Here is a 19,554-nt window from a genome sequence, read left to right as displayed (position 1 = left end):
CACGAGTCTCAATCAGGATTTCGATCCATCCACAGTACCGAAACAGTACTAATCACTCTTCTAACCAAATTCAAACAATTAATCGCAACTGGCAACAGCGAACTTCTCCTACAATTCAACATGTCCAGCGCGTTTGACATGGTAAGCCATAAAATATTATTAAACTTCCTAGAGTACTTCGGGATTGGAGGAAACGTTCTCAGCTGGTTCAAAGGCTTCCTAACCGCAAGAACTTACCAAGTGATATGAAATTCGAACACATCAGCACCATGGAAACTAGAATGCAGTGTACCCCAAGGATCACCGCTCTCACCGACCCTTTTCAACCTAATGATGATACCTCTGGCCAAATCACTATCCAACCAAGGCCGCAATCCATACATCTACGCAGATGATGTCACGATCTACATCCCATTCAAAAAAGATCTAAAAGAAATCACTAATGAAATTAATCACATCCTCCGAATTATGAACTCATGGGCAAACGCATTTCAATTAAAACTTAATGCAGAAAAAACACAATGACTCATCCTCTCATCACAACACATGAGCAAACCCACCACTATAAACACTCCAAAACATACCCTTCCTGTTTCAGAAAGCCTGAAAATACTCGGAGTTACAATTGACCGAAATCTCACACTAGAAAACCACGTGAAAAATACAACAAAGAAAATGTTCCAAGCAATGTGGAAACTAAAAAGAGTAAAACCTTTCTTCCCAAGGGAAATATTTCACAACCTGGTACAATCAATGGTGCTAAGTCACCTAGATTACTGCAATTCACTACATGCTGGATGTAAAGAACAAATCATCAAGAAGCTCCAAACAGCCCAAAACACAGCAGCCAGACTCATATTTGGAAAAACGAAATACGAAAGTGCCAAACCCCTAAGAGAAAAATTTACAATGGCTCCCAATAAAAGAATGTATTATGTTCAAAATCTGCACCCTGGTTCATAAAATCATTTACGGAGAGGCTCCAGTCTACATGCCAGACCTCATAGACTTACCACCCAGGAACACTAATAGATCAGCACGCACATTCCTGAATCTCCACTATCCTAACTGCAAAGGTCTAAAATATAAACTAACACATGCATCCAGCTTCCCCTACATAAGCAAGCAGCTATGGAATGCCTTACCACTAGCCGTGAGAAAAATCCACGACCTAACTAACTTTTGGAAACTACTGAAGACCAACCTGTTCAAAAAGGCATACCACAACAATACAGCCTAACTACCAGTCAACGAAACTCAAGCCTGAACTAGATAAAACCCAACTCACTATACTGGACTACTGTAGACTACTCCACCACGAATGTACTTTAACGCAATACCACCTATCTCTCATTCCGATAATGAACTCTTTATAACTGACTGCTTAATCTGCTAAGCTGTGGTCCTGAAGCAGCGTAATGTGAAATGGGACCCGTTGACCACAGTTAAATCACGGTCAGAGAGAAGAAAGTTTTGAGCCTGCCTAAGCTAAGTAAAACTTTTTAGCCTATTTGGCAGAGCGATTTTTTGCTTAGTAAAAGAAAAATATTTAAAAACATTTAAAAATAATTTGGAGGTTTTTTGTATCGCCTATGATGATGAAATAGTAGCTCTTATCCCATTTTTATATATATGAGAGGAGCTTTCTCTTGAGGCGTTTTTCCTCCTTTTTGTGAATGATTTCTGCTTACACATTTATAACTGAGTTCTGTAATTATATATGAGGAGTAATCTACTATGCCAATCATGTTCTAATGTAATACCACGTGTATCTCTCACTCCGGAAATGGCGATCGCCAGGACAGAATAATGTAAGCCACATTGAGCCTGCAAATAGGTGGGAAAATGTGGGATACAAATGCAATAAATAAAAATAAATTTGCAGAGCTGCAGTGTGGTCTTCAGTCCACACGTTCACATTACTGCCTTGAACAGAATGCCCAATGCTACAGCTGGTTTGGTTGGACAGTTCTGCGGAATTTGTTTGGAGCCCAGAATCCAGCTCCACCATTCTAAGCCCATTCTTTTCTGTTCCAGGCTGCACCTTCACAGCAGGCCTGTTGATTAGTGTTATTGGTTCTGTATGGCATCATCATTGCAAGTCCCTGTTGATCATATGTTTGTTGTTTTCAGTGAGCCTGGTAGCTAGGGATTCCTGTTTGTGAAGATGAATTGTCCCGCTTGTCCTCAAAGAATGTAAAGTTACTCACCTGTAGTAGATGCTCTCTGAGGACAGCAGGACATTTGTTCTTACATACCCTTTTACCTTCCCTAGGAGTTGCATTTTTTATGCTTTTTGATCCAACTATGGGTACTATGTGACTTGAGTAGGCAGGAAGGCACACATGCATGCGCTGTGTGGGCCTACCAAAGGCTTCTTGAATACTAGAAACGTTGGGTAGCGTCCGCTCCGGGGCTCCATCAGGGGACATCACCCACATGTAAGAACATTTATTATGTTGTCCTTAGAACACCAGCTACAGGTGAATAACTTCATTTTATCACTGATTATTTAAAATGTGCCCTAATATTTACACCACTGTGCTGGAAAAATTGTGGCAGTAGAGATTTTTTTTTCATGTCTAATGAACATGCCTAGTTATTAAAACCTACTGAGCTGGTGTAATTACCAAAAAACAATTAATTATGGATCCCTCTTGTATCTTAATAGAACATCAGGTGTAACTGTTTTAAAGCCTAAAAGGAGGATTATATTAGCTAATCATCTCCTGGTAGCAGCTAATCTTAATTTTGCTCACCACTGGATCTCTGTTACTAAGCCTTCTCTGGATCTTTAATTTCGAAATGTATGGAATGTTTAGACTAGTGGTTCCCAAACCTGGTCCTGGGGGCATCCCAGTCAGTCAGGTTTTCAGTATATCCACAATGAACATTCATGAGATAGATTTGCATGTAGTGGAGGTAGTGCATTCAAATCTCTCTCATGAATATTCTTTATGAGAATCCTGAAAACCTGACTGTCTAGGGTGCCTCCAGGACCAGATTTGGGAACCACTGGTCTAGACGATGAAAAGCTTTCATCTGTTGTGAAAGGAGACTATCTGGGGATGGAATTTTTTTTATGACTCAGCTAAATTTAGTTTGACGTATTGTTTTCTCTTGATAATATGTTTATGTAAGCACAATATAAAAATATAATTTCCTTTGTATACAGGTTAAGAGAACCACTTTGATATTTAAATTATCTGTGTGATATTTCAGTATATAAATGATTTATGTATTTGCAATAATTACTATAATATATATTTTATGTGCATTTGCATATTCCATGTATGTTGTTGAAATCTTCAATAAAGAGTCGGAACAAAATGTTAGCACTGTGTGTGACAGGTTAAGTCATCTAGTTTAGCATGAAACTAGTTTGAGAGACAGGCAGCTGAGAAGTTAGCTTTGACATAGTTTTGTCTTGGGGATACTTCACAGATATGAAATTCTAGTAGTACAAATCCACTGTCTTCTTTCTTATTTCCTTGTACTAAATGACATCATCTCTACCTCGCACTGTAATTCTATATTCTATATGAGTGGAGGAGTGGCCTAGTGGTTAGGGTGGTGGACTTTGGTCCTGGGGAACTGAGTTTGATTCCCACTTCAGGCACAGGCAGCTCCTTGTGACTCTGGGCAAGTCACTTAACCCTCCATTGCCCCAGGTACAAATAAGTACCTGTAAGCCGCATTGAGCCTGCCATGAGTGGGAAAGCGCGGGGTACAAATGTAACAAAATAAATATTGTATATTTATCTGAGATCAAACTATATTTCCTCTTAATAGGCATCTGAAACCTTAATGGTGCAGACTCCAGCAGTGGTTCCTGGTCAATGCCTACCACTAAGGTCCCAGGGTAGACCCAAAGCAAGAGAAATGCAGTTACGATGGGGTAATGTTTGTTTGTCCATTGGTATTACAAAATATTTATTGTAGTATATTTTGCCATATCTTTTCATCTACAACTATATTCTACTCTTTTCTATAGGGCCTCCTCAGGTAGATGGTGGATCACCAGTTACCTTCTATAGTCTTGAAATATGTCCCGTGGAATCAGATGAGTATAAAGAGGTATACCAAGGCTCGGAGGTGGAATGCACAGTAAATGGTCTTCTTCCAGGAACAACATACAGCTTTAGATTGCGGGCAGCTAACAAAGCAGGGGTAAGAATAAGTTGTATTTATAACAGAAAGGAGCATATTTTTCTTTTACATTATTTGCAAATTGTTTTGGTTTTTGCAAAGACATGCTTATTTATTATGGTACTGTTCATATTTTTCTCTACCATACTAAGGAGTCCTTTTACTAAGCTGCAGTAAGCACTAGTTTGTGCTTACCACAACTTAAAAGGGCTTACTGTGGGTTACACCTAGGTATCCTGTAGTAAAATTCCAATGTGTGTGTACAAACCACATGCTAAAAACATTACTATGTTTTTCTCGAAAGGGGTATGTCTGAGGGCAGAGAGTGGGTATGACAGCATGAATCAGCACAGCCACATTAACACACACTAACTTAATACTGCACGATTAGCTTGTGAGCCCTTACTGCCTACAAAATGGCAGTAAGAGCTCCCATGCTAATTTTTGTTAATGGCCAAGTGCTAATGGCAAAATTAATGCATGGCCATTGATTGGAAAATGAAAAATCAGCCATTTTCCAGCTGCAGTAAACGTGGTCGTAGCATGCTAGAAAAACCCATTTAAGTATGTGCTAATGCCACTTTTTACCACATCTTAGTAGAAAGATCCCTAAATCATGGATTTTTTTTTTTATCATTTCACTTATCCAATCTGCTCAGTTAAAATTTTTTCCTCTCTAGCTCTCCAAGAGCATAAATAGCCATGCTGAGTTCATTGATCTCAGCATCTTACCTCTAGCAAAGACCAGTCCAGGTTAAAAGTACCTGGAAAATCCCAAATCCAGTTAAGTACATAAATACATAAGTAATGCCACACTGGGAAAAGACCAAGGGTCCATCGAGCCCAGCATCCTGTCCACGACAGCGGCCAATCCAGGCCAAGGGCACCTGGCAAGCTTCCCAAACGTACAAACATTCTATACATGTTATTCCTGGGATTGTGGATTTTTCCCAAGTCCATTTAGTAGTGGTTTATGGACTTGTCTTTTAGGAAACTATCTAACCCCTTTTTAAACTCTGCCAAGCTAACCGCCTTCACCACGTTCTCCGGCAACGAATTCCAGAGTTTAATTATGCGTTGGGTGAAGAAACATTTTCTCCGATTTGTTTTAAATTTACTACACTGTAGTTTCAATCCATGCCCCCTAGTCCTATATTTTTGGAAAGCATGAACAGACGCTTCACATCCACCTGTTCCACTCCACTCATTATTTTATATGCCTCTATCATATCTCCCCTCAGCCGTCTCTTCTCCAAACTGAAAAGCCCTAGCCTCCTTAGTCTTTCTTCATAGGGAAGTCTTCCCAACCCAGCTATCATTTTCGTCGCCCTTCACTGCACCTTTTCCAATTCTACTATATCTTTCTTGAGATGCGGCGACCAGAATTGAACACAATACTCAAGGTGCGGTCGCACCATGGAGCTATACAACGGCATTATAACATCCTCACACCTGTTTTCCATACCTTTCCTAATAATACCCAACATTCTATTCGCTTTCCTAGCCGCAGCAGATCACTGTGCTGAAGGTTTCAGTGTATTATTGACGACGACACCCAGATCCCTTTCTTGGTCCGTAACTCCTAACATGGAACCTTGCATGACGTAGCTATAATTTGGGTTCTTTTTTCTCACATGCATCACCTTGCACTTGCTCACATTAAACGTCATCTGCCATTTAGCTGCCCAGTCTCCCAGACTCATATGATCCTGTCGCGAATTAACGACTTTGAATAACTTTGTGTCATCAGCAAATTTAATTACCTCGCTAGTTACTCCCATCTCTAAATCATTTGTAAATATATTAAAAAGCAGCGGTCGTAGCACAGACCCTGAGGGAACCCCACTAGATACCCTTCTCCATTGTGAATACAGCCCATTTAATCCCACTCTCTGTTTCCAATCCTTCAGCCAGTTTTTAATCCATAATAGGACATTTCCTCCTATCCCATGACCCTTCAATTTCCTCTGTAGCCTTTCATGAGGTACCTTGTCAAACGCCTTTTGAAAATCCAGATACACAATATCAACCTGCTCCCCTTTGTCCACATGTTTGTTTACTCTTTCAAAGAATTGAAGTAAATTGGTCAGGCAAGATTTCCCCACACAAAAGCCATGCTGACTTGGTCTCAGTAATCCATGTCCTTGGTTGTGCTCTGTAATTTTGTTTTTAATAATAGCCTCTACCATTTTCCCCGGCACCGACGTCAGACTCACCGGTCTATAATTTCCCGGATCTCCCCTGGAACCTTTTTTGAAAACTGGCGTTACATTGGCCACCCTCCAATCTTCCGGTACCACGCTCGATTTTAAGGATAAATTGCATATCACTAACAGTAGCTTCGCAAGCTCATTTTGCAGTTCTATCAATACTCTAGGATGAATACCATCCGGTCCAGGAGATTTGCTACTCTTCAGTTTGCTGAACTGCCCCATTACGTCCTCCAGTTTTCTTATAGCTCATTGCAAGGGATAAGCAATGGTTTTCTTTTTAGAATTTTTCTGGGTTTTTGAGATTGACTACTAGTGGAAATGTTGAATAATATACTCCTGAGGAAACCAATGATATACAGTGGTGGAAATAAGTATTTGATCCCTTGCTGATTTTGTAAGTTTGCCCACTGACAAAGACATGAGCAGCCCATAATTGAAGGGTAGGTTATTGGTAACAGTGAGAGATAGCACATCACAAATTAAATCCGGAAAATCACATTGTGGAAAGTATATGAATTTATTTGCATTCTGCAGAGGGAAATAAGTATTTGATCCCCCACCAACCAGTAAGAGATCTGGCCCCTACAGACCAGGTAGATGCTCCAAATCAACTCGTTACCTGCATGACAGACAGCTGTCGGCAATGGTCACCTGTATGAAAGACACCTGTCCACAGACTCAGTGAATCAGTCAGACTCTAACCTCTACAAAATGGCCAAGAGCAAGGAGCTGTCTAAGGATGTCAGGGACAAGATCATACACCTGCACAAGGCTGGAATGGGCTACAAAACCATCAGTAAGACGCTGGGCGAGAAGGAGACAACTGTTGGTGCCATAGTAAGAAAATGGAAGAAGTACAAAATGACTGTCAATCGACAAAGATCTGGGGCTCCACGCAAAATCTCACCTCGTGGGGAATCCTTGATCATGAGGAAGGTTAGAAATCAGCCTACAACTACAAGGGGGGAACTTGTCAATGATCTCAAGGCAGCTGGGACCACTGTCACCACGAAAACCATTGGTAACACATTACGACATAACGGATTGCAATCCTGCAGTGCCCGCAAGGTCCCCCTGCTCCGGAAGGCACATGTGACGGCCCGTCTGAAGTTTGCCAGTGAACACCTGGATGATGCCGAGAGTGATTGGGAGAAGGTGCTGTGGTCAGATGAGACAAAAATTGAGCTCTTTGGCATGAACTCAACTCGCCGTGTTTGGAGGAAGAGAAATGCTGCCTATGACCCAAAGAACACCGTCCCCACTGTCAAGCATGGAGGTGGAAATGTTATGTTTTGGGGGTGTTTCTCTGCTAAGGGCACAGGACTACTTCACCGCATCAATGGGAGAATGGATGGGGCCATGTACCGTACAATTCTGAGTGACAACCTCCTTCCCTCCGCCAGGGCCTTAAAAATGGGTCGTGGCTGGGTCTTCCAGCACGACAATGACCCAAAACATACAGCCAAGGCAACAAAGGAGTGGCTCAGGAAGAAGCACATTAGGGTCATGGAGTGGCCTAGCCAGTCACTAGACCTTAATCCCATTGAAAACTTATGGAGGGAGCTGAAGCTGCGAGTTGCCAAGCGACAGCCCAGAACTCTTAATGATTTAGAGATGATCTGCAAAGAGGAGTGGACCAAAATTCCTCCTGACATGTGTGCAAACCTCATCATCAACTACAGAAGACGTCTGACCGCTGTGCTTGCCAACAAGGGTTTTGCCACCAAGTATTAGGTCTTGTTTGCCAGAGGGATTAAATACTTATTTCCCTCTGCAGAATGCAAATAAATTCATATACTTTCCACAATGTGATTTTCCGGATTTAATTTGTGATGTGCTATCTCTCACTGTTACCAATAACCTACCCTTCAATTATGGGCTGCTCATGTCTTTGTCAGTGGGCAAACTTACAAAATCAGCAAGGGATCAAATACTTATTTCCACCACTGTATATGTTGAAATGGGTGCCCCATTGGATCTTCAGAGTATGCTGCTGCTTGCAGTGCCTTAGGCACATTTCTATCTGTGGGGTTTTTTTTAAATAGTGGTAATGAATTGACAAAGTATCTTTCTTAATGAGAATGTCCAGGTAGTTAATCTTCTCTGCATTGTATTGTAACTTGAACTTAAGATGAGAATCACTCAGGTTGAGCCAAAGATGGAAGGCTACCAACCTATCTTCTGTACCTCTACAAAGCAGAAAAATATTGTCTATGTATTTTTTATTTTTGTTTTGAAAAGATGATCTTGCAAATGTTGTTTTTCAAAATGGGCAACATACAAGTCTTAAATATCAGGGGCCATAGTGGCCGCCATTGTGGTCCCTTTTTATCTGTTGATAAAATTTCTGCTGGAAACAAAAATATTTCATAGTGCATTCGTTGTGAAGATAATAATCAAATGATTGGGAATTCTGCAATATGTCTCACATCTTTTCAAGGTTTCTTCAATCGCTATTAATACTTCAAGTTGGGATAAGTTCGTATATAACGAATCAATATCTAAGGTCACAAGAATGATGTCTGTAAGGTCGCCACCGAAGTCATCCAGCATGTTGATCAGACTCCTGAGGCAGGCACTTTTGTGCCAAAACACGGGACCATGTCGAGTCCATTGTATCTGTATTTTGACAATAAAGACCTTATACTTATCTATTTTTGGAGTCCCACACAGGACCCAGAGACCATGATCAGGCTAAATCTGAAGATGAAGAAAGATTCTGGTGGAAGCCCCTGTAGGACTGTGAACTTGTGTGCTGAAGTGGATAATATCAAGTCATTGGACAGAAGAGAATAAGCATTGTGCGGTGATATGGAGTTTGAACAATAGCATAGTTTCGTGAGCAGCAAATTTGGATTGTCATGGACTATAATATAGCCCTGTAAGAGGTGGATGAACATGCGACTGATGTTGCTGTCTCATAACTGAGTGCTTAAGGAGATAAATCACTTTGAGGCATATTTTCAAAGCACTTTGGGAGGCTAAGTTCCATAGGTTTCTATGGAACTTTGGGAGGCTAAGTGCTTTGAAAATGAGCCTCTTAGGTTTATTGTTTATGGTGATTCAGTCTACAGATAGCCAGAGAGTTTTTATTAGTTTTATATAGAGTGTGGTATGTCATTCAATAAAAATAAAATATATTAAAATAAATGGTCAATGATTGTGTATATTAGGATATAATTTCTTTAATCATAGTTTAGTAGGAAGCCCTGATGTTGTGTTGGACTACGATTCAGTGACTGTACCTTATCAAGATAGTCTTCTACTATGATGATTTCTAGACAAATAATGTTGGCAGATTTAAATTATGACTTTCCAAGATGATGATACTCTTCCTTCTCTTGTTTCCAAGATATTCTTTTCACTCTGAATGACCTTCTGTCACTTCTAGCTTCCATTGCCTGTTTCTGTTATTATACAAGCCACTCTTTTTATTCTCTCAGGACAAAATGCTGTAGCCATATTGCTCTGTCCTGCTGAGTATTACCAGTCCCCACCAACTGCCCACTGTTTTTTCTACACGCCAATTTTGAGAATTACTTTTTCTGTGTTAGCTCATGTGCATATGTGGAAATAAAGGTCAACAGCCTTATTTTTTCAGTGTTGGGTTTTAAAGTTGTAACATGCATTTAACAGACTGCATCAATACTAAATACTGCAGTAAAACCATATCAAAACCAGTACTGCAGTAAAATCAGGACCCTTTGCTGTCCTTAACTTATATTTAGACTCAAATATAAAATTTAATTTGTTTACACAATAAACATAACACAATCATCTGTGTGCACAGTTGTTCCTTCTGCACCCCAGTCATTCAGCTTCCAAAAGCAACAAATAGACATGTATTAAGCCTTTTTTTTGGTCCAACCTTTCCCTGAACCTTTTCCCTTCCCCTTTTTTTTTTTTTTTTTACATTTTCTTTTGATAACCACCAAATAGCAATCATCTGGTAGACAGTTATTTGTTCCATGCACAAGCTTCACAACATTCATTTGTACCCACTATTTTTCTAATATCCCTTTTCCCCTCTTCCCTGTCGCCCCTTTTTCTCTTTTAAGGGCAGTCTTTATTCTTCCTAGCACCATTTCACCTTCTACCCAACCATGTTCTACCTGTGCCATCCCCCCAAACTCCAACCTCCTTCAACCCTCCTTCTTGTACCCCGTCTACCACTCCTCTCAATTCCTTCTCTTTTTCCCTTATGAATTTCATATACCGCCTTTCTGTGGTACAGCCAAAGCAGTTTTCAGTTATTATATGTTTGTACTTTCTCTGTCCCTAAGGGTTCACAATCCCAAGTTTTTGTACCTGGGGCAGTGGAGGGTTATATGACTTGCCCAGAATCACAAGGAGCCACAGTGAGAGTCAAACCCAGTTTCCCCAGTTCTCAGCCCACAGCACTAACCACTAAGCTATCGCTCCACTCGTAATCTTACACCTTGTACACTTTAGTGTCTGCCAGTCTTCAATAAGAGTATGATCTACAAGATCAAATGCTGATGACAGACTTAATGAGATAAGCATATATAAGCATTGTGTTATCTGTCAGTGATGTCTCAGTACTATGTCATCTCCTGAATCTAATTTGTATTGGATGTAAAGCATGAGTATTTTCAAGGAAATCATCCAAATATGAAAAAATTTAATTCAGTAATATTAGCAACAAAAAGAATCCTGTTCTGGGGTTATCACTGACTTCTTCAGCCTCCCAGTTTATCCTCTGCCACCTCTACTCATCCCTACTTCACCTAACGTGGTATGGAGGTCCTTAATACTTTTGTGGAGTTTGATTCATGCCTCCAGCATCTCCCACTGATCACTGAACCACCTTCTCATCTCTCCCCTCAGTACTGAGCCCTGCATAAGATTCTTCTCCTGTTCCCCATCATTGATCTCCTCACTCATGGGGCCACCCACCCCTATCATGCCAGCCATGCTTCCTACTTGTATACAAAAATCCCCACAAATCCACCGATTTCTGCTTCATGGCCTGCTGTTTACTACCCACAATTTTCTCTACCAGTTCATGGTGCAAGTTTCTACCACAGCATTTTGGTGATCACTTAACTAATTGTTTTAGTGCCCCGCTTCACAGAGCACCTAGCTAAAGTGTCCATTCAAGGTCATCTCATGTCAATTCCTCTATAGGTGATACCTTTTTATTGGACTTATTTAATGTATCTTTAATAAGCTTTTGAGAGTTATCCTTTCTCCATCGTGACCTGAGTAAGAGAGGATAACACTCAAAAGCTTGTCAAATACATTAAATCAGTCCAATAAAAAGGCATCACCTACAGCTTGGTTGTTGACACTTACCTCCATTAAATTCAGAATGGTAGGAATAACTGAACAAGAAGAGCTGTTAAAAACACTTAAGGGGGGCCCTTTGACTAAAATGTGCTAAAACTTGCAGGTAATGCAGGAATTTCCCATGTGCTACCAATTCCCACCCATCCTACTCCCCTTCCCAAATTTTTTATTTTATTTTTTTTTTAATTATCACCACACAGTTCAGGGCACAACAACAGAGAAAGTACCACCCAACTCTTGATGCTTTTATGCAGTAACCTGTTCTTGTGCACTAACCACATGTTAAAGGTTAGCACCTGTTGTGAGAGGGCCCCTTAATTTATGTGGAGGGGCATAATCGAACGGAAACGCCTATCTCCATGGGCGTTTATCTCCGAGAACAGGTCCGTGAAGGGGCGGACCGAACCGTATTTTTGAAAAACATGGGCGTTTATCTTTTTTTGAGCTGGGCGTTTGTTTTTTAGCGATAATGGAAAATGAAAGCGCCCACTTCAAAAACGAATAAATCCAAGGCATTTGTTCGTGGGAGGGGCCAGGATTCGTAGTGCACTGGTCCCCCTCACATGCCAGGACACCAACCGGGCACCCTAGGGGGCACGTTAAAAAAACAAAAAGGTAGAACAGCTCCCAGGTGCATAGCACCCTTCCCTTGTGTGTTGAACCCCCCAAATCCCCCTCAAAACCCACTGCCCACAAGTCTACACCATTACTATAGCCCTAAGGGGTGAAGGGGGCACCTACATGTGGGTACAGTGGGTTTGGGGGGCGGTTTGGAGGGCTCCCATTTACCAGCACAAGTGTAACAGGTAGGGGGGATGGGCCTGGGTCCACCTGCCTGAACTCCACTGCACCCCCTAATAACTGCTCCAGTGACCTGCATACTGCTGCCAGGGAGGTGGGTATGACATTTGAGGGTGAAAATAAAAAGTTGTGAAACGGCATATTTTGTGGTGGGAGGGGGTTTGTGACCACTGGGGGAGTCAGGGGAGATCATCCCCGATTCCCTCCAGTGGTCATCTGGTCATTTAGGGCACTTTTTGGGCCCTTATTCGTGGAAAAACAGGGTCCAGGAAAAGTGCCATAAATTCTCCCTAAAAACGCATGTTTTTTTTCCATTTTCGACAAAAGGTGCCCATCTCTGATCAGCCGATAGCCATGCCCCAGTTCCGCCTTCACCACGCCTCCGACACGCCCCCCCGCCAGCTTAGTCCACATCCGCGACGGAGTGCAGTTGAAAACGTCCAAATTCGGCTTTCGATTATACCGCTTTATTCGTTTTTGTGAGATAAACGTCTATCTCCCGATTTGGGTCGCAATATAGGCGTTTTTCTCTTTCGATTATAAGCTGGATAGTCTTCAAAAGTGAGATTAAAATAAGAATGAATAATTTTGAGTTGTTTTTTAGGGGTGGTGCTTTAATAGGATTGAGGCTTGTTTTTTTTTTCCAGTTTGGACCATATTCAGAAAAGTGTGAAATTACAACAGCTCCTGGACCACCAGATCAGTGCAAACCTCCCCTGGTGACTTGTAGATCTGCAACGTGTGCACTAGTTCATTGGGAGGTAGGAGATATTAGAAACCTTATATTTCTATAAAATATCTTCCCCTTTGTAGTCTTTTAAAGTTTGCTTCCATATCATCATGCTGATCAATCCATAGACTGGTGGGTTGTGTCCATCTACCAGCAGGTGGAGATAGAGAGCAATCCTTTTGCCTCCCTATATGTGGTCGTGTGCTGCCGGAAACTCCTCAGTATGTTCTCTATCTCAGCAGGTGGTGGTCACACACAGCAGCAGCTCTGGCTAGGCCTCCAAGCCTAATTTTTAGGTTTTGTTGAGTGCCTGGGGTTGAGGGCTCTTCTTGAGCAAGTGCAAACCTGGTGGCGCCAGGTCCCTCCTTTTCTCCCCCCTCCCGCTGGCTCCGTTAAAAAAAAAAAAAAATTTTGGACGTCCTTAAGGGCGTTTATTTCGACGTTTATTTAAACGTTTATTGCAGCTACTCACTGGGACACCAGGTCGTTACAGCTCGGAGCGAGAAGCAGGTAATTTTTACCTTTTTATAGCGGGCAGGGGGTTACCCGATTGATCTCCACGTGGCCTATGGCGTCGGAGGGCGAGGGCGCGAAGAATCGCTCCCCGGACCGCGTGTGCGCTTCTAGCGGGGATGCGGGGGTTTTAAAGTCTGATTCGCCCTTGTTGGGTGTCAGTTTGGAGGCCGGTCAGTGTCCCGGGTCTTCCTCCGGTGCGGCAGTTTTTCCCGCCATAAACGCCCATCCCCCGCTGCTCACCTCCGCCATCTTGGCCGGCCACTCTGCTCGGACGGCTTCTTCTTGGGCCGCCCTTGAGCTGGGAGACGTTCATGCCATGGCCGCCCTTGATTTGGGCGATGGCAAAAAAGCGGCTAAAGTTAAGCGCTGTTCTTCCCGTGCGGCTCCTTCGCGGAGTGTCGCGCCGGATGCCATCTTGGATGCGCAGCATGTGGCTCCCCCGCTCTTGCGAGCGCCGGTTGAGGGTGCGTCTAGGGCTGTGGCCCAGGCTGCTGAAATACACAGTCTGGGGGGTTTCTCCCCCGAGTTTATTTTGCTGCTGCATCAGGCTTTCCTTATGCAAAACGCTGCCCCTTCTCCCTTGTCCGATAACGGGGTTGAGGCCCCCGGAAGTAAACGCCCTCGGGTGGATTCCCAGGCCTTAGAGGACGCTGTTTCCTCTGATGTAGATGAGGGCAGCATATCTGAGTTCTCCCAACGGTCCTTTGGGGATTCCTTGGAGGAGATGGATTCCCGCTCGGATGGAGCGGATGACCCCTCTGCAGCGCGGATCTTTCGCTCAGAGGATTTGCCCAACCTGTTACTGCAGGCCATGAGCATTTTGAAGATTTCCTCGCCAGAGGACGTCTCTCCCTCAGCCCCTGTTGGCTCTGCCATTATGCTGGGGACGAAGCGCCCGCCTAGAACCTTCCACGTGCATGATGCCATGCACACCTTAATTTTGGCTCAGTGGGATGTCCCGGAAGCGAGCCTCAAAGTGGCTAGGGCTATGTCCCGCCTCTATCCTTTGCCTGAAAGTGAACGTGAGGCCTTTCTTTGGCCTACCGTGGATTCTTTAATCACTGCGGTGACTAAGAAGACGGCGTTGAAGGTGGAAGGTGGCACGGCCCTAAAGGACGCCCAAGACAGAAGATTGGAAGCGGCTTTAAGGTCGTCCTTCGAGGCGGCTGCCTTAAGTTTGCAGGCCTCAGTTTGCGGCTCCTATGTGGCCAGGGCGTGCCTGACGATGGTGCAGCGGGCTTCCCCCTCAGATCCTTCCTTGAGGGCTGACTGGCCGGCCCTGGAATCGGGCTTGGCTTATTTGGCAGACTTACTGTATGATGTCTTGAGAGCCTCGGCTAAAGGCATGGCTCAGACAGTCTCTGCGCGGCGCTGGCTTTGGCTGAAACATTGGTCTGCGGACCACGCCTCTAAGTCCCGCCTGGCTAAGTTGCCTTTTAAAGGCAAGCTGCTCTTTGGGGTCGAGCTGGACAAAATCGTGACCGATCTCGGCACGTCTAAGGGCAAGAGGTTACCAGAGGTCAGGGCTCGGGCCAGTGCTCGCCCTGGTATCTCCAGAGGACGGTTTCAAGAAGCCCGTCGGTACCGCCCGGGCAAGTCGGGCTCCTCTGCCCCCTCTTCCTTCAAAAGGAACTTCTCCCCCAAGCAGCATTCCTTTCGCAGAGACCGCCGTCCCGGAGGTACGCCCTCCGGTCCTCCCCCAGGGTCTCGTACCCAATGACGGGGTCCTGGTCCATGGCCCAGTGCAGATTGGAGGACGCCTGTCCTCGTTTCTGGGCGAGTGGACCAAAGTAACTTCAGACGCTTGGGTGCTGGAAGTCATCAGAGACGGCTACAAGTTAGAGTTCTGCCGACCCTTAAGAGACAGGTTTGTACTCTCTCCCTGCAATTCTGCGGTCAAAGCTGTGGCAGTGCAGCAGACCTTGGACAACCTGATCCGCCTGGGTGCGGTCGTTCCGGTGCCAGAAAATCAGGCTGGCAAGGGACGTTACTCCATTTACTTTGTGGTACCAAAGAAAGGAGGTTCTGTCCGGCCTATCCTCGACCTCAAAGGGGTCAATCGGGCCTTGAAAGTGCGGCACTTTCGCATGGAGACTCTCCGCTCTGTTATAGCGGCAGTGAAGGCAGGAGAGTTCTTGGCTTCCTTGGACATCAAGGAAGCGTACTTGCATATTCCCATCTGGCCTCCTCATCAACGCTTTCTGCGTTTTGCAGTCCTGGGCCGACACTTCCAGTTCAGAGCCCTCCCGTTCGGGTTGGCTACTGCTCCGTGGACCTTCTCCAAAGTAATGGTGGTCATCGCGGCCTTCCTGCGAAAGGAAGGAGTACAAGTCCATCCTTATCTGGACGACTGGTTGATCTGAGCCCCCTCTTATGCAGAGTGTGGCAAAGCTGTGGACCGGACGGTTGCTCTTTTGAGCTCCCTGGGGTGAATCATCAACTGGGAGAAGAGCCTGCTGCACCCGACTCAGTCCCTGGAGTATCTGGGAGTTCGATTCGACACCCAAGTGGGCAGAGTGTTCCTGCCAGACAATCGGATTGTCAAGCTTCAGGCTCAGATGGACCAGTTCCTAGTAGCCTCTCCTCTTTGGGCTTGGGACTATGTGCAGCTGTTGGGCTCTATGACGGCCACGATGGAAGTAGTGCCCTGGGCCAGGGCTCATTTGAGACCACTACAACACTCTCTGCTGCAGCGCTGGACTCTGATGTCGGAGGATTATGGTGTGCGCCTTCCCTTGGACCCAGCAGTGCGCAAGGCGCTGAGCTGGTGGATGCAGACAGACAAATTGTCTGCAGGAATGCCTCTGGTGACCCCGGAGTGGATTGTCGTCACGACGGACGCCTCTTTGTCGGGCTGGGGAGCCCACTGCTTGGGAAGGACAGCGCAGGGGCTCTGGTCTCCTGCAGAGGCAAAGTGGTCTATCAACCTCCTGGAACTCAGGGCCATTCGGTTGGCGCTTTTGGAGTTCATCCCGGTACTGGCGTTGAAGCCAGTACGGGTCCTGTCGGACAATGCCACGGCTGTGGCCTATGTCAACCGCCAGGGAGGTACCAAGAGCGCCCCTCTAGCCAAGGAGGCCATGAATCTATGCCAGTGGGCGGAAGCGAACCTGGAACAGCTGTCAGCGGCCCACATTGCCGGAGTCATGAATGTCAAGGCGGACTTTCTCAGTCGCCATACCTTGGAGCCTGGAGAGTGGCAGCTATCTGCTCAGGCGTTCTTGGACATCACGAAGCGCTGGGGCCAGCCGAGCCTAGATCTGATGGCGTCATCGGCCAATTGCCAAGTGCCGCGCTTTTTCAGCAGAGGACGGGACCCTCGATCCCTGGGAGTAGATGTTCTTCTCCAACAGTGGCCGACACAAGAGCTTCTCTATGTGTTCCCGCCCTGGCCCATGTTGGGCAGGGTGCTAGACCGGGTGGCAAAGCATCCGGGCCGGATAATCCTGGTGGGTCCGGACTGGCCCAGACGTCCCTGGTATGCGGACTTGATCAGGCTCTCAGTCGACGATCCTCTGCGGCTGCCAGTGGAGCAAGGCCTGTTACATCAGGGTCCCGTGGTGATGGAGGATCCCTCCCCCTTTGGTCTTACGGCCTGGCTATTGAGCGGCAGCGTCTGAGAAAGAAGGGCTTCTCAGACAAGGTCATCGCCACTATGCTGAGAGCGAGGAAGCGCTCTACTTCTACTGCTTACGCCAGGGTTTGGCGTATCTTTGCAGCGTGGTGTGAAGCAGGCTCACTTTCTCCCTTCACTGCTCCAATTTCTTCAGTGTTGGCGTTCCTGCAAGAAGGTCTGGAGAAAGGCCTGTCGCTCAGTTCCCTTAAAGTCCAGGTAGCGGCTCTGGCTTGCTTCAGGGGCCGCCTGAAGGGTGTTTCCCTGGCTTCGCAGCCAGATGTGATGCGCTTTCTCAAGGGAGTTAATCACCTGCGCCCTCCTCTGCACTCAGTGGTGCCTGCGTGGAATCTCAACCTGGTGCTAAGAGCATTGCAGAAGCCGCCTTTTGAACCCTTGTCGAGGGCATCTCTGAAAGACCTGACGTTGAAAGCAGTCTTTTTGGTGGCTATCACTTCAGCCAGAAGAGTTTCCGAGCTCCAGGCGCTCTCATGTAGAGAGCCTTTTCTGCAGTTCACTGAGGCAGGAGTGACTATTCGCACAGTGCCTTCCTTCCTGCCCAAGATTGTTTCTCGCTTCCATGTGAATCAGCAGCTCTGTCTCCCTTCCTTTCGTAGGGAGGACTACCCAGAGGAATACTCTGCTCTCAAATTTCTGGATGTGAGACGTGTCATCATCAGATACTTAGAAGTGACCAATGATTTCCGGAAATCGGATCATCTGTTTGTCCTGTTTGCAGGTCCTCGTAAGGGTCTGCAGGCTGCTAAGCCTACAGTGGCAAGATGGGTCAAGGAAGCCATTGCAGCGGCTTATGTGGCCGCGGGGAAGGTGCCGCCTATCCAGCTGAAGGCTCACTCCACTAGAGCTCAGGCGGCCTCGATGGCAGAGGCCGGGTCCGTCTCCTTGGAAGAGATTTCCAAGGCGGCAACTTGGGCATCGGCCCATACCTTCTCCAGGCATTACCGCTTGACTGTGGCTGCTCGGGCGGAGGCCCGGTTTGGAGCTTCAGTGTTGCGGTCAGGGATTTCAATGTCCCGCCCTGGGTGAGTACTGCTTCGGTACATCCCACCAGTCTATGGATTGATCAGCATGATGATATGGAAGGTAAAATTATGTATCATACCTGATAATTTTCTTTCCATTAATCATAGCTGATCAATCCATAGCCCCTCCCAGATATCTGTACTGTTTATATTCTGGTTGCATTTCAGGTTCAAGTTTAGTCTTCAGTTCCTGTTCAGGAGGACTTCGTGTTCAAGTTTTTCAATGAATTCTTCAAGAGTTGAGACGAATTTGTGTTACAGTGAGCTGCTGCATTCCTCTCCCCTCCGTTTTACGGGGCTGGATTGAGACTTAAATTCTGCCGGCGCTCCCTCCCGCTTCGTGCGGCAGTAGGGCAGTTTTGTACCCCTCCCGCTTCGGCGGTGTTAGGGTCAGTCAGCTCCTCCTGCGGTTGCGGTTGCAGGATAAGCCAGATCCCCCCGCATCGGCGGGTGTGGTGTCCCTCCCCCGCTCCGCGGGGATGAGCTGGACGGATTCCCCTCCCCCACTTGTGTGGGGATGAGCTGGGTTAATTCCCCTCCCCCGTTTCGGCGGTGGTGAGCTGGGCAGAGTGTCCCTTCGTGGGTGTAATTCTCTAAGTGCTGAGTCCTGCGGATGGAGCTTTGATATCGACATACTGAGGAGTTTCCGGCAGCACATGACCACATATAGGGAGGCAAAAGGATTGCTCTCTATCTCCACCTGCTGGTAGATGGACACAACCCACCAGTCTATGGATTGATCAGCTATGATTAATGGAAAGAAAATTATCAGGTATGATACATAATTTTACCATTGCATTCAACAAGTGAACTGCAGCTAATATAAATCTTTTAAAAATATAGAATGCAGGATATGTGATGTTTGATAATTGTGTACTCTGATAGAGTTGTTGCTTGTTTTATTTTTCAATTGCCTGAAATAAAAAAATTTAAGTTTAAAAAAACAAACTCTTTTTTGCATAAATTGAACTTTTGTGAATATCTGAGTTGAGTATTTATATAGCTTTGCAATGCTGATGGTAATCTTTGCAAATATGTTAACTCCTTTTAGAATGCTACAAAATAGTAAGTATGCCTTAATCTGTATTTGCTGTCATAGGTGCTAGCTCTGTGGGTGCTTGGGCACCCTCAATATTTTTATGATATACCTTATTAAACTTAGATCAGGAATCTCTATGC

The 19,554-nt window shown here is 45.4% G+C and overlaps 1 protein-coding gene across 2 annotated transcripts in view; it reads left to right on the top strand.

The window, feature by feature from the left end:
- FNDC3A (fibronectin type III domain containing 3A) overlaps positions 1-19,554 on the top strand; it is a 379,001-nt gene that overhangs the window by 307,661 nt on the left and 51,786 nt on the right. For both annotated transcript variants that reach the window (XM_030200475.1, XM_030200477.1), the window contains 3 exons: positions 3,793-3,898; positions 3,995-4,170; positions 13,121-13,234. In XM_030200475.1, coding sequence (XP_030056335.1) covers positions 3,793-3,898; positions 3,995-4,170; positions 13,121-13,234 — 396 coding nt within the window. The remainder of the gene's footprint in view (positions 1-3,792; positions 3,899-3,994; positions 4,171-13,120; positions 13,235-19,554) is intronic.

Source organism: Microcaecilia unicolor, chromosome 4, assembly GCF_901765095.1.
Source record: "Microcaecilia unicolor chromosome 4, aMicUni1.1, whole genome shotgun sequence".
Taxonomy (NCBI): domain Eukaryota; kingdom Metazoa; phylum Chordata; class Amphibia; order Gymnophiona; family Siphonopidae; genus Microcaecilia; species Microcaecilia unicolor.
Note: the sequence above shows the minus strand (reverse complement) of the source record. Positions and strands in the feature narration are given on the sequence as shown.